General features: G+C 42.5%; 2 protein-coding genes and 1 long non-coding RNA gene across 5 annotated transcripts in view; 2 read left to right on the top strand and 1 right to left on the bottom strand.

Annotated features, from left to right (window-relative positions):
• Positions 1-9,735, top strand: part of LOC122542080 (WW domain-binding protein 11) — a 22,464-nt gene extending 12,729 nt beyond the window's left edge. The window contains exons 9-11 of the mRNA XM_043679412.1: positions 2,656-2,937; positions 4,827-5,009; positions 8,739-9,735. Of these exons, the coding sequence (XP_043535347.1) occupies positions 2,656-2,937; positions 4,827-5,009; positions 8,739-9,154 (881 nt within the window). The 3' untranslated portion in view covers positions 9,155-9,735. The remainder of the gene's footprint in view (positions 1-2,655; positions 2,938-4,826; positions 5,010-8,738) is intronic.
• LOC122542082 lies at positions 1,395-12,309 on the bottom strand. The gene is made up of 3 exons (XR_006309746.1): positions 12,237-12,309; positions 4,056-4,215; positions 1,395-1,576 (listed from the first exon to the last, which is right to left on the bottom strand). It is a non-coding gene; the product is annotated as an uncharacterized LOC122542082 (long non-coding RNA).
• Positions 12,301-13,306, top strand: part of ccdc96 (coiled-coil domain containing 96) — a 25,071-nt gene continuing 24,065 nt past the window's right edge. The window contains exon 1 of one of the 3 annotated variants that reach the window (XM_043679416.1): positions 12,301-12,539. Coding sequence is in view for 1 of the 3 variants with exons in the window: in XM_043679414.1 (XP_043535349.1) it covers positions 12,834-12,851 (18 nt within the window). In the remaining 2 variants the exon portion in view is untranslated. Of the gene's footprint in view, positions 12,540-12,782; positions 12,852-13,306 lie in introns of those variants that run through there. The other 2 variants (XM_043679414.1, XM_043679415.1) reach the window with 2 other exon arrangements.

Below are 13,306 nucleotides of genomic sequence, written 5' to 3' on the forward strand. Positions count from 1 at the left end.
CCCCTCATCATCCTCCTTCGTCACCTTTTCAAAGAATTCAATACGGTTTGTGAGGCACGACCTGCCCTTCACAAAACCATGCTGACTATCCTTGATCACATTATTCCTATCCAGATGTGCATAAATCCTATCCCTTACAATTCTCTCTAAGACTTTGCCCACAACGGAAGTGAGACTCACCGGCCTATAGTTACTAGGGCTATCCCTACTCCCCTTTTTGAACAAGGGAACCACATTTGCTATCCTCCAGTCTTCTGGGACTACTCCTGTAGACAAAGAGGACATAAAAATCAAGGCCAATGGCTCTGCAATCTCCTCCCTTGCTTCCCAGAGAATCCTAGGATAAATGCCATCAGGCCCAGGGGACTTATCTATTTTCACCTTTTCCAGGATTTCCAATACCTCTTCTCTACATACCTCAAAGCCATCCATTCTACTTATTTGTGCCTCAGTATTCTCATCGACAACAATGCCCTGTTCCTGAGTGAATACTGAAGAAAAGTATTCATTCAGTGTCTCCCCAATCTCTTCCGCCTCCACACGCAACTTCCCCCTACTATCCTTGACTGGACCTATTCCTACCCTAGTCATTCTTTTATTCCTAACATACCTATAGAAAGCCTTAGGGTTTTCCCTAATCCTATCTACTAAGGACCTTTCATGTCCCCTCCTTGCTGCTTTTAGCTCTCTCTTCAGGTCCTTCCTGGCTACCCTATAACTCTCAATCGCCCCAATTGTACCTTCACGTCTCATCTTGAGATAGGCTGCCCTCTTCCATTTAACAAGGGATTCCAATTCCTTATTAAACCACGGCTCCCTCGCACGACCCTTTCCTTCCTGCCTGACAGGTACATAATAATCAAGGACACTCATTAGTTGCCCCTTGAACAAGTTCCACATATCATTTACACTCTTGCCTTGGAGTCTACTTTTCCAAGCCACACATCCTAAGTCATGCCTCACCGCATCATAATTTCCCTTACCCCAGCTATAATTCTTGCCCTGTAGTACACACTTATCCCTCTCCATCACGAGTGTAAAAATCACCGAATTATGGTCACTATCCCCAAAGTGCTCACCTACCTTTAATTCTAACACCTGGCCTGGTTCGTTACCCAGAACCAAATCCAGTATGGCCTCACCTCTTGTTGGCCTGTCGACATATTGTGTCAGGAAACTCTCCTGCACACATTGAACAAACACTGACCCATCTAACGAACTTGAGCTATAGCTTTCCCAATCAATATCAGGAAAGTTAAAGTCCCCCATAACAACCACCCTATTACTGTCACTCATCTCCTGAATCACCTTCCCTATCCTTTCTTCAATTGTTGTTGCTAAGCCATATAGCCCAGAGGGGTCCTAAGCTTAATCCACAGCATATGCTGTTTTAGCTGACTTATGTAAGGCAGGACTGTTAGACATTACAAATCAGGAAAATTATAAAGGAACATTTGCAAATAGAAGTAAACAGGAACTTGTAAGCAGATAGAATGGTCTTCCTTTATCTTATCTATTGTTACGTCAGGTATGTCTATGTCCTGGGGCTAGAGATTTAAAGTCATTGGCAAAAGATCTGAAACACCTTTGCCTGAAAGCATGTTGGAGTTAATTCCACAAATAATTTCAAATGTAAGTCAGACATTAATTGAAGGTGAAGAATTTAACAGGTTTGTGGACAACAAGCAAGGACATGAGACTGAACAGGACTGCTTTTTCGAAGAACTAACAGAGTCATGTGTGACAGGCTAAATTTCCCTTCCTGTGCTGTAATTTTCCATTTTACTAGGAAATTTAAAGTCTGTCATGGTTTAAATGGAAGTTAACAAATTACAATTGAGAAATGGCCTCAGTTCCCCAGATTCTGGAAGTGTAAAATCAGCTGCTGTTCAATATCTAGTAACTCTTGTTAGAAATTGTGAGAGAGAATGTTGCTGAAAGTGAGTTTAAAGTCCAACTGATAATCTCACCATGGTGAACCATTTGTCACTCACGACCAAAACCTGAGGAATGTCCGATTATCCCTGCTGCCAAAGGTTTTCCAGGATTGGGTAACTGTAATGAGATGATAATTGGTCTTTTCAGGACAAAATATGGTTGTATGGGTCTACGATGAGAAGAACTGAATGATGTATCAAATTATCCTGAGCTAGATACCTACAGATCCCATTCTGAAGTGGCTGATATAAGACCCAGGGTCCCTACGTTTCCAGATGCTTCCTGTGAATTTAGCAGCTAAATCACCAAAGATTTATTTTTAAAATGCATTTTATGTTGCCAGTATTACAGAGGAAGCTCTAATGTAATTTCAGTGTAATGGCACTTTACACTCATGAAAAACTACTCACAATATACACCAGGACAGCATGTTTGGTAAAATGCCCAGGTGGCATTATTGACCTTGGGGTGACAGTTTGTCTTCTCTATACTAATATTTCACTGGTGCATGCTGAGTTTTAATTTTCTTTCCTGTGTTGCTGTAATGATGAGTGACTCGCCAGTAGCCATGTTGTCTCTATAAGAGGAATGTGTGGTTAACTTGAGTGGGGGCCTGTGTAGACTCTTGATTCTTTGGTAGCAAATCCATCAGTTTTGTATTTTTCAAAGTTGTGTGTGCAGAATATGAAGTTTAGTTGATTCTGTACCTTCTAATAGGTCAGGATTTCCCCGATGAAGAGGAGGAGGAGGAGGAGGAAGCACATACTGAGGCAGCTGCAGAAGAGGAAAAGATGGATGCTGAAGAGCAGAATCGAGAAAAGCGGCAACGAGAGGAACCACGGCCAGAAGGGCCGCAGGTTCCACCACCGACTCCGATGCCCCCCCGGGCACCAATGCAGGCCCCACCAATGCCTGGGCCTCCACCTCTCGGTCCTCCTCCTGCACCTCCACTGAGACCCCCAGGACCACCATCTGGTTTACCACCAGGACCACCTCCAGGTAAGAAAACAAACACAATGGATGCTCCTCCAGTGTGACAGTATGATTAATGTCATTTGGAAAACAAACACTTAGAGGGTTAGTATAAAGATATAATTTGGAAGCAGAGGTGGGCTATTTGGCCTCTCAAGTTTGCTCTGGTATTCACTGTGATGTTGCCTGATCTATTTATGCTTTGAATTCTTGAATACCAACTAACCCCAATAATTTTTAATTCCTTAGCCTAATATGAATCTATCTACCATTGCCTTAAAAATATTCAGAGACCCAGCTTCCACTGCCTTCTGAGGCAGGGAGTTCCAAAACTGTACAACTTTTCTGAGAAAAGATTTCTCTTCCTCTCAGTCTATAAAATGGCAATCCCTAACTGTAGAGCAGTGCTGGATAGCTCTGAACTCACCCTCAAGAAGAAATGTCTGTTTAGATCCACTTTATTTTACACATTTCATTTAAGTCACACTTAATTAAGCTTCTTTTGTAAACTGCAGTGACAACAAAGCAAGTCTTTCCAACCTCTTCTCATAAGACATACCAGTCAATCTAGATATCAATCTAGTAAACCTCTTCTGAACATGTGTCCAATATATTTACATCTTTCTTTCAAAAAAAAGACCAAAACTTCAAACTCTATGAAATGTGGTCTCACTAAGGTCATTTCTAATTGATGCATACCATCATTACTTTTATGTTCAATTCTTCTAATAAATTCTATTTGTTGTCTTAATTACCTTGCTGTACCTTGAAAAAGCATTTTTGTGACTTGTGCATTAGAAAATTTCTATTGAAGTAATATTCTGGTTTATTGACATTTCTGTCAAAATGAGCAACTTCACATTTACCTACATTATTTTCCAGCTGCCAGTTTTTTGCCCATACACTCAATCTATTGACAGCTTTCTGCAATCTCCTTGTTTCTTTCACTACCTATGTTCCTATTTATACTTATGGGATTTACAACTTTAGCTATCATGCCTTTGCTCCCTTTATCTAAGTCATTGGCATAAATTGTAAAAAGCTGAGACCCCAGCACAGAGTCACCGCAGAGAATCCACTTGTCACATCCTCCCAGTCAGAAAGAGACCCATGTATAGATACTGATTACTGCCAGCCAATCTTACCATCCATTTTTGTGCCGCCTGTTAGTGGAATTTGAGTAATTGTTCAATTTGACGGAAAATACTTGCCACCGATGTGTTTAGGACATTTTGCAGAGTACTTGGCCTTGAGTAGCTGAAGGAAAACTTTTCAAAGTAGTTTGTTATTCCCTCCATGGAGATGCTGAAAAAGGAAGAAAAAGATTTTGTCCTGTCTTTCAGAGAAGTAGGTGAGAATCAGTTCTCTACAGTGGGCTAAGGGATACTAAGATGCGAATATTTGAATGGTGAGATAACTAATTGGATGGCAAAATGAGCAAGTGTATTTAAACTTTTTTGTTCTAAGTTGAATTTTTTATTGCAGTTCTAAAGCTAGGGATTGTTCTAGGAGCAGGGTAGAGGGATTTGTACTTTGCATTACTGATTGCACATGATGAAGAACTGCATCTTGCCAGAGGTGCTTAAAATAAAGCCCCTTGCCTTACTCAATTATCACAAAATTATATTAATAGAAAAATTTCCTGTCCCTAATAAACTTGCATTTGTTCCAGGATTAATAAATCACTTGGACTCTCAGGCTTTGCCACAAATGCAGAAACTGAATTTGTTTTCTAATTTTGTCTTCTTTGAAATAAACTTGAAATTTTGAAAATGTGTCAGAATTGTCATGGGACACTGACACTTTGTGAATATTTTTTGAAAAGGAGGTCCAAAATAATACCTCTGACAGGGAGGAATTTATTACTGTGATCAGTTATGTGCAGTCTGATTGTAATTGTTTGTCGTTGATTACAGGTGCACCTCCATTCATACGACCACCAGGATTGCCTGGCATAAGAGGGCCAATTCCACGATTGCTTCCTCCTGGGCCACCTCCTGGGCGACCTCCAGGCCCACCACCAGGACCCCCACCGGGCCTTCCTCCGGGTCCACCACCACGGGGACCTCCTCCCAGATTACCACCACCAGCACCCCCAGGTAAGATATTAAACTGATATTGATTCTGTTTGTATAACCTGTAGTGACAGTACTCTAAGGGTGTACCTGTAGGTGGGGCTGCATGAATCAGTTGACATAGTGAGACTGCCTGAAATGTTTTATAGTGGATTGCTGCATTTGTTTCAAGGTCCCTCTTCCATGACCCTCTATAGAATTTAGGGAATCCCATATAGAAGCAGAGATTTTTCCTACAGCTGTACTAATTTTCAGTAACCTGAAAAAACTTCAGAAATTCTCAAATCACCTTAAACATTGTTAAATTGACAAAAAGGGAAAATATTCAAGTGTACTTGCTGTTATCATACAGGAAACACGGCATCATATTTGCACGCAGCAAGCACCCACAAACAACAATTTGATAATGACAAGATTTTTTTTTGTTAATTGAGGGTTAGAAAACTTCTTTGAGATAGTGCTATGGGGTCTTTAGCATAACATAAGCTAGCAGATGTGACCTTGCTTTAATGTCTTATCTCATCTGAGAGACAACATTTCCAACAGTGGCAGCATTCTCTCGGTGCTGTATTGGAGCTGGTGATCTTGATTTTTGTATCAAAACCTGAGAGTGGACTTTAGTCTGAGTTGACAGTAGTATACATTATACCACAGCTGATGCTTCAGGAATTTGTAAAATACGTTGAGAATTTTGAAAGTGCACGGAGACTCACAGTATTAATTCTTTTAATTTGCAGGGGCTGTAATATGTTGGGAATTACTGCTGTTTTCCAAAGATCATATTTTATTTCATTTTTTTGAAACTTCAATTTTAATAACCCTCCTCGGGGAATCTTAACAAAATCACTGATTTGATGACTCCTGCAGTTTATCAGATGTACATCAAAACAGCACCCTGACTGATGATTAACTGTGCTTGATAAACAGAGCTAGGCACCTATAAAATGATCTGTGGATGTAAATAGTTCATAGACTCAGAGATGTACAGCACGGAAACAGACCCTTCGGTCGAACTTGTTCATGCCGACCAGATATCCTACCTGCCCATATCCCTCCAAACCCTTCCCCATCCAGATGCCTTTTAAATGTTGCAATTGTACTAGTCTCCACTACTTCCTCCGACAGCTCATTCCATACACTTACCTCTGCATGGAAAAAGTTGCCCCTTAGGTCTCTTTTATATCTTTTGCCTCTCACCCTAAACCTTTGCCCTCTCGTTCTGGACTCCCCCACCCCAGGGAAGTGACTTTGTCTATTTATCCTATCCATGCCTCTCATGATTTTATAAACCTCTATCAGGTCACTCCTCAGCCTCCGACGCTCCAGGGAAAACAGCCCTAGTCTATTCAGCTTCTTCCTATAGCTCAAATCCTCCAACACTGGCAACATCCTTGTAATGTCTATTTATCCTATCCATGCCTCTCATGATTTTATAAACCTCTATCAGGTCACTCCTCAGCCTCCGACGCTCCAGGGAAAACAGCCCTAGCCTATTCAGCTTCTTCCTATAGAATTTAGGGAATCCCATATAGAAGCAGAGATTTTTCCTACAGCTGTACTAATTTTCAGTAACCTGAAAAAACTTCAGAAATTCTCAAATCACCTTAAACATTGTTAAATTGACAAAAAGGGAAAATATTCAAGTGTACTTGCTGTTATCATACAGGAAACACGGCATCATATTTGCACGCAGCAAGCACCCACAAACAACAATTTGATAATGATAAGATTTTATAGCTCAAATCCTCCAACACTGGCAACATCCTTGTAAATCTTTTCTGAACACTTTAAAGTTTCACAACATCCTTCCTATAGGAAGGAGACCAGAATTTCACGCAATAATTTAACAGTGGCCTAACCAATGTCCTGTACAGCTGCAACATGATCTCCCAACTCCTGTACTCAATACTGTGACCAATAAAGGAAAGCATACCAAATGCCTTTTTCACTATCCTATCTACCTGCGACTCCATTTTCAAGGAGCTATGAACCTGCACTCCAAGGTCTCTTTGTTCAGCAACACTCCCTAGGACCTGACCATGAAGTGTATAAGTCCTCCTCAGATTTGCTTTCCCAAAATGCAGCACCTTGCCTTTATCTGAATTAAACTCCATCTGCCACTTCTCATCCCATTAACTCATCTGATCAGGATCCCGTTGTAATCTGAGGTAACTTTCTTCGCTGTCCAGTACACCTCCAATTTTGATGTCATCTACAAACTTACTAACTATACCTCTTATGTTCACATCCAAGTCATTTTTATATAAATGACAAAAAGTAGTGGACCCAGCACCAATCCTTGTGGCACTCCATTGGTCACAGGCCTCCAGTCTGAAAACAACCCTCTACCACCACCCTCTGTCTTCTAACTTTGAGCCAGTTCTGTATCTCCCTCTATTCCATGAGATCTAACCTTGCTAATCACTCTCCCATAGGGAACCTTGTCGAATGCCTTACTGAAGACCATATAGATCATGTCCACCGCTCTGCCCTCGTTAATCCTCTTAGTTACTACTTCAAAAAACTCAATCACATTTGTGAGACATGATTTCCTATGCACAAAGCCATGTTGGCTATCCCTGATTTTTCCTTGCCTTTCCAAATACATGTACATGCTGTCTCTCGGGATTCCCTCCAACAATTTGCCCATCACCGACGTCAGGCTCACTGACATATAGTTCCCTGGCTTGTCCTTACTATTCTTAAAAAGTGGCACCATGTTAGCCAACCTCCAGTCTTCCGGTACCTCATCTGTGACTATCGATGATACAAATATCTCAGCAAGGGGCCCAGTAATCACTTCCCTAGCTTCCCACAGAGTTCTAAAATACACCTGATCAGGTCCATTACACAAACATAGTGCTGATTGGGAATGGCATCGTTCTACGTGAAAACTAGCCTCAAAGACCAGTAAGATCCTAAATCCTCTGGGGCCTACAGACTTTGCTGAGTAAACCTATCCCACATAAAGATGTAGCAAGAGCTCTCCAAATGAACTCTTCGCGTCAAGCTAGCTATTTAGATATAACAGAAACGTTCAACATAATCAGGCAGAGTCGACATGGTTTTGTGTGAGGAGGAATAATCTATTGGAGTTCCATCAGGAGGTAACATGCGCCCCAGATAAAGAGAAACCAGTGAATGTGTTAAACTTGGATTTTCAGAAGGCATTTGATAAAGTGCCACATAGGCTATTGCAGAAAATTAAAGTTCATGTGTAGTGGGTAGCTTTTTAACATGGGATAGAAGGTTGGCTGGTTAACAGGACATAGAGATTAGGCAGAAATGGGTCTTTTTTAGGTTGGCAATATGTAACAATTGATGTGTCTCAGGGATCAGTCCTGGGACCTCAACTGTTTACAACTCATATAAATGACTGATGAAAGGACTGAAGGAATGATTGTGATATTAGCTGATGACATAAGGTTGGTAGAAAATTAAGTTGCAAAGAGGACATAAGGCTACAAAAGGATAAAGATAGGTTAAAGGAGTGGACGAAGTTCAGTTAAAAGTTTTAAACACAAACTTATGTCCATTTTAGTGTAATTTATTTTTAGTTATAATTGCATCTCACTGAAAGTTCCATGAATGACCCTTTTGCATCTTTTGTTTGTTGAAATGATATTAATTAAGAGAACAAGTGAGATACATCTGTTCAGTTGAACCTTCTAAATGTTCTTTGAAGGGTAGTGAGATTCTAATGATTTTCTGAAACTTTGTTGCCCAAATCTAACAAATTGGCTTTCTCCCCAGGTATCCCACCTCCTCGACCAGGTATGATACGTCCACCAATGGCCCCTCCACTGGGACCTGCGCCACCAGGATTGTTCCCCCCAGCGCCAGTGCCAAACCCTGGTGTCCTCAGTGCTCCTCCAAGTCTCATCCAGCGTCCAAAAATGGATGAGACTGTGACCACCATCGAGAAGAAAGCAATTGCCACCATCAGTGCGAAGCCCCAAATCACCAACCCCAAGGCTGAGATCACTCGCTTTGTCCCCACTGCGCTGCGTGTAAAACGAGAAAGCAAGAGTCAGGCACCTGTGAAGAAGGGAGAGGAAGAGATTGTTGCTCCAATAAAGCCAGTACCAAAAACCACACCTGCTGTCTCTATCCAAACAAAGGACGATATCTACGAATCATTCATGAAAGAAATGGAAGGACTTTTATAAGTAACCCAGATGTGTGCGCTCTTCTTGTCCTAGACCTACCAACGTCTTGGTATTTGTTTGAGATTTGTGTATATTCATTTCTGAGCCTGCTGTGTATTCTTTTCAAACATTTATGAAATCTGCTCATGTGATGTACAGACTGAACAAACATTATACATGCGGTAAAGCTCAGCCTGATGATATATTATGGTTGAAGTTCAGTAGTTGAGGGTGTACTCCCATTTGTGACTTTATAAACACTGTACCCGAAGATCAGACTTGCTGCCCGCTTATAGACTTCAAATGAGGGAAGAACTGGGGTTCAGTACGTGTCAGCATATATAAAAATGTTTGTTCTGAGAATGCTCCTCCAGACATAGCCTAGTTTACTTAGACATTGTATGAGTATTTTAAGTATTTTCCCTTTCATATTATGGAAATTCTGGTGACAACATGCATTAGTCCATTATTCCATGGACCTGAACAGTAAGGCACTGCAATCCTAAAGAAGTTCATTGTGGTGAATTATTGTTGTATTATTTGATTCCTTTGGGTTTGTTTGAATAATCTACATGATGAAGTAAACCGAATTGGTCCAATGATGGTAGCTGTCAATTTTATTTATTTAAAGAATCAGGAGTTTGATCGCTCTCATAAAGTACTTGCCGTTTTTTGGTAATAGTATATTTATAACTTTCCTATGGGTGGTGTACTATACAAATATTCAAAGTTTGGGTGAAGATTTGTAGCTCGGGTGCTCGTTGTTGTGGTTCTGTTCGCCGAGCTGGAAATTATTGTTGCAAACGTTTCGTCCCCTGTCTAGGTGACATCCTCAGTGCTTGGGAGCCTTCTGTGAAGCGCTTCTGTGGTGTTTCTTCTGGCATTTATAGTGACCTGTCCCTGCCGCTTCCGGTTAGTATCCTTAGTAGCCACACACGCAGACGACAAGCAACATGAATTCGACTGGGACAACACTACCATTATAGGGCAAGCCAAACAAAGAACAGCCAGGGAATTCCTAGAAGCATGGCACTCATCCACAAACTCCATCAACAAACACATCGACCTGGACCCAATATACCGGCCACTACAGCGGACAGCTGAAACTGACAACCGGAACCGGACAGGCCACTATAAATGCCGGAGGAAACACCACAGAAGTGCTTCACAGGAGGCTCCCAAGCACTGAGGATGTCACGTAGACAGGGGACGAAACGTTTGCAACAAAAATTTCCAGCTCGGCGAACAGAACCACAACAACTATACAAATATATTTTTAACTTTTCATTCTAACTGCACTTAATATTCTAGGTATCCAGATTTTATTTATAATGTAGGCTGTGATGTTGTCTTTCATTTGTAATATTTTCATCAAATAAGGGATGGAATGTTACAGTAAAATATAATTGCACTACTTTTGTTGCATCTGTGGCACCTTTTACAATCTCAGCATGGCCCAAAGTGTGTTGCAATCAGTGAAGTATTTCAGCAATAGTTTGGTAGTACAGAAATTCGGTACTATTTTGTTGAAGTTTTTAATCTTGAACTCTCCAGGATCATTTGCAAGAACACCAGTTTAAGGATAATACCAACATTTGCACTCTATGAAAGGAGAGTGCTGATTTGTTGGCAAGTATGTTATGACTGGTAGAGTTTTCCAATGCAGCTACTGTAGGTGTCGCTAAACCCAATCAATTGTAATGGTTCAAGAAGGCAGCTCATCACCACCTTCTCAAGGAGCAACTAGGGTGGCAATATATTCTGACCCAGTCAATGATACCCACATTCCATGATGATTTTAAAAGGTCTAGTCCAACAAAGGATAAACATGTAAAGAAACTCAACAGGTCTGGCAGCATCCATAGATAGAAAGCAAAGTTAAGTTTCAACATTGGGTTCTGAGCATCTCTTCCACTTCCCGCTCCTCCGCCCTTGAGCCCCGCCCCTCCAACCACCACCAGGACAGAACCCCACTGGTCCTCACCTACCACCCCACCAATCTCCATGTACAGCGCATCATCCGCCGTCATTTCCGCCAAGGCCCCTGCCTCCTCTACATCTCCTGACAGTGCAGCGAGAAATGTCAACATGTGTGAGGTGCTCAGGTACTAAAGTGGGTCTTGAACTCTTAACCGCTGTCTCAGGGAAAGTGTGCTACCACTGAGATAAAGGACAATTTCCTCCATGTTTAGGTCTTCCGCGGCGTTGGAAAGTTTGACTTTGAAAGATAAAAACCCATGACAATTCTGCAAATCCCTGCCTTTGATCAGTGTCATTAAATAATACAGCAGATGCCCACAGAACGTGATTTGAGACTGCGGTGTTATTCACTCCATTGTCACTGCTGTTTTCCAACAGCTCAAAGTCATTTAATAACTGAGTCATTTGTCTCAGTCAAATCCATCGAATTCAGCACCGCCTTCCTAACCTGAGATCTTCTTCCCGCCCTCTCCGCCCCCACCCCAGTCTGACCTATCACCCTCACCTTGACCTCTTTCCACCTATCACATTTCTGACGCCCCTCCCCCAAGTCCCTCCTCCCTACCTTTTATCTTAGCCTGCTGGACAAACTTTCCTCATTCCTGAAGAAGGACTCATGCCCGAAACGTCGATTCTCCTGTTCCCTGGATGCTGCCTGACCTGCTGCGCTTTTCCAGCAACACATTTTCAGCTCTGATCTCCAGCATCTGCAGACCTCACTTTCTCTTCTGAGGAAGGGTCACTTGACACAAAATGTTAACTGCTGCCAGACCGACTGATTTTCATTAGCAACTCCTGCTTTTGTCTTGGATTTCCAGCATGTGCAATGCTTTGTTTTGTTTTTAAAATTTAAGATTCTGTCTGCGCTGCTTACTCTTGGAAAGTGTAGTTCTTCTAATACTGTGTCGATGTTACATTGCAAACTTTTGAATGGTGAGGAATATTTAGGGCTTTTTGGGGCCTTTATCTTCAAGACATTTAAGCAGTATTTAGGTGAATACTTGAAACACCATCAGGTAGACCATAAGAAATAGGAACAGGAGTAGGCTGCTCAGCCTATAGAACCTGTTAGTTACTCAATAGTCTTGTGATAATCTGATACTCCTCACTTCCACCTTCCTACCTTTCCCAGTAACTGTTGATCTCTCCCAGTGACTGAAGATACAACGCTGGAAAAAGGGGTGAGGATAGTCCTGGTCGCCCTGCTCGAGTAAGGGTGTTCTTAAATTGGAAAGGGTGCAGAAAAGATATACAAGGATGTTACTAGGACTTGAATTATAACGAGGATCTGGGAGCTTTTTCCCTGGAATGTAAGAGGCTGAGGGGCCTTTTTTAAGAGAGATTTGCAAAATCATGAGTATAGATATGGTGAATATCAACCTTTCACTCGGTAGGGAGGTTCAAACCTACAGGGCGTAATTTTAAGGTAAGAGTAAAAATATTTAAAAGGGCTGTAAGAGGCAGAGATTGGTTAGTATATGGAATGAAATGCTAGCTCGGGTCTTTGTTCCGGTGGGCGGGGGTTGGAAGGAATATGTACCAGTTAGTTGGGGGGTGGGGTGCGGCGGAATGTCCCGATGAGGTGGTTTGGGGTGTGGGAGGGGACATATGTCAAGGTGAGGGAGCTGTGTGTCCTGGGGGGAGGGGAGGGGGAGGGGCATAGCCGGGTGTGGGTGTGGCCTGATGACGCCGCGGTCTCCTTGGTAACGGAGATGCCGAGATGGTGAAGCTCCGTGAGGTAAAGGGTGGCGGGTTTCAGCCTTTTCACCGAATTGTTTACTTGGAGCGGAAAGCAAAGCGTCATCTGTGGCATGCGGTGACGGCGGGTGTTTCTCTCCGCTCGGGATTAACGAGTTAAATCGAATCCGCGGTTTCATTTCCAACCGGCAGGCCTCTGGCCCTGGTCCCGCCCTCACTGTGCTCCTATTGGATCGAGCGGCTGTCCATCGGTTTCCGACCCGCCCCATCTTGTCCCTATTGGTCACATTCTGTGAATGGCGTCGGCACCTGTGTTCCCATTGGCTGCCGCCGGAGTGAACGTTTTACTCTTGTTTTGAAATTTCATCCAAAACCTCCACCACCCCCCACTACCGACTGTCTCCCAATTACCCCCCCAAACCACCAGGAACAGTCCCCCAATTACCCTCCAAAACCGCCAGGAACAGTCCCCCAATTACCCTCCAAAACCGCCAG

The sequence above is a fragment of the Chiloscyllium plagiosum genome, chromosome 39, assembly GCF_004010195.1.
Source record: "Chiloscyllium plagiosum isolate BGI_BamShark_2017 chromosome 39, ASM401019v2, whole genome shotgun sequence".
In the NCBI taxonomy this organism is placed as follows: domain Eukaryota; kingdom Metazoa; phylum Chordata; class Chondrichthyes; order Orectolobiformes; family Hemiscylliidae; genus Chiloscyllium; species Chiloscyllium plagiosum.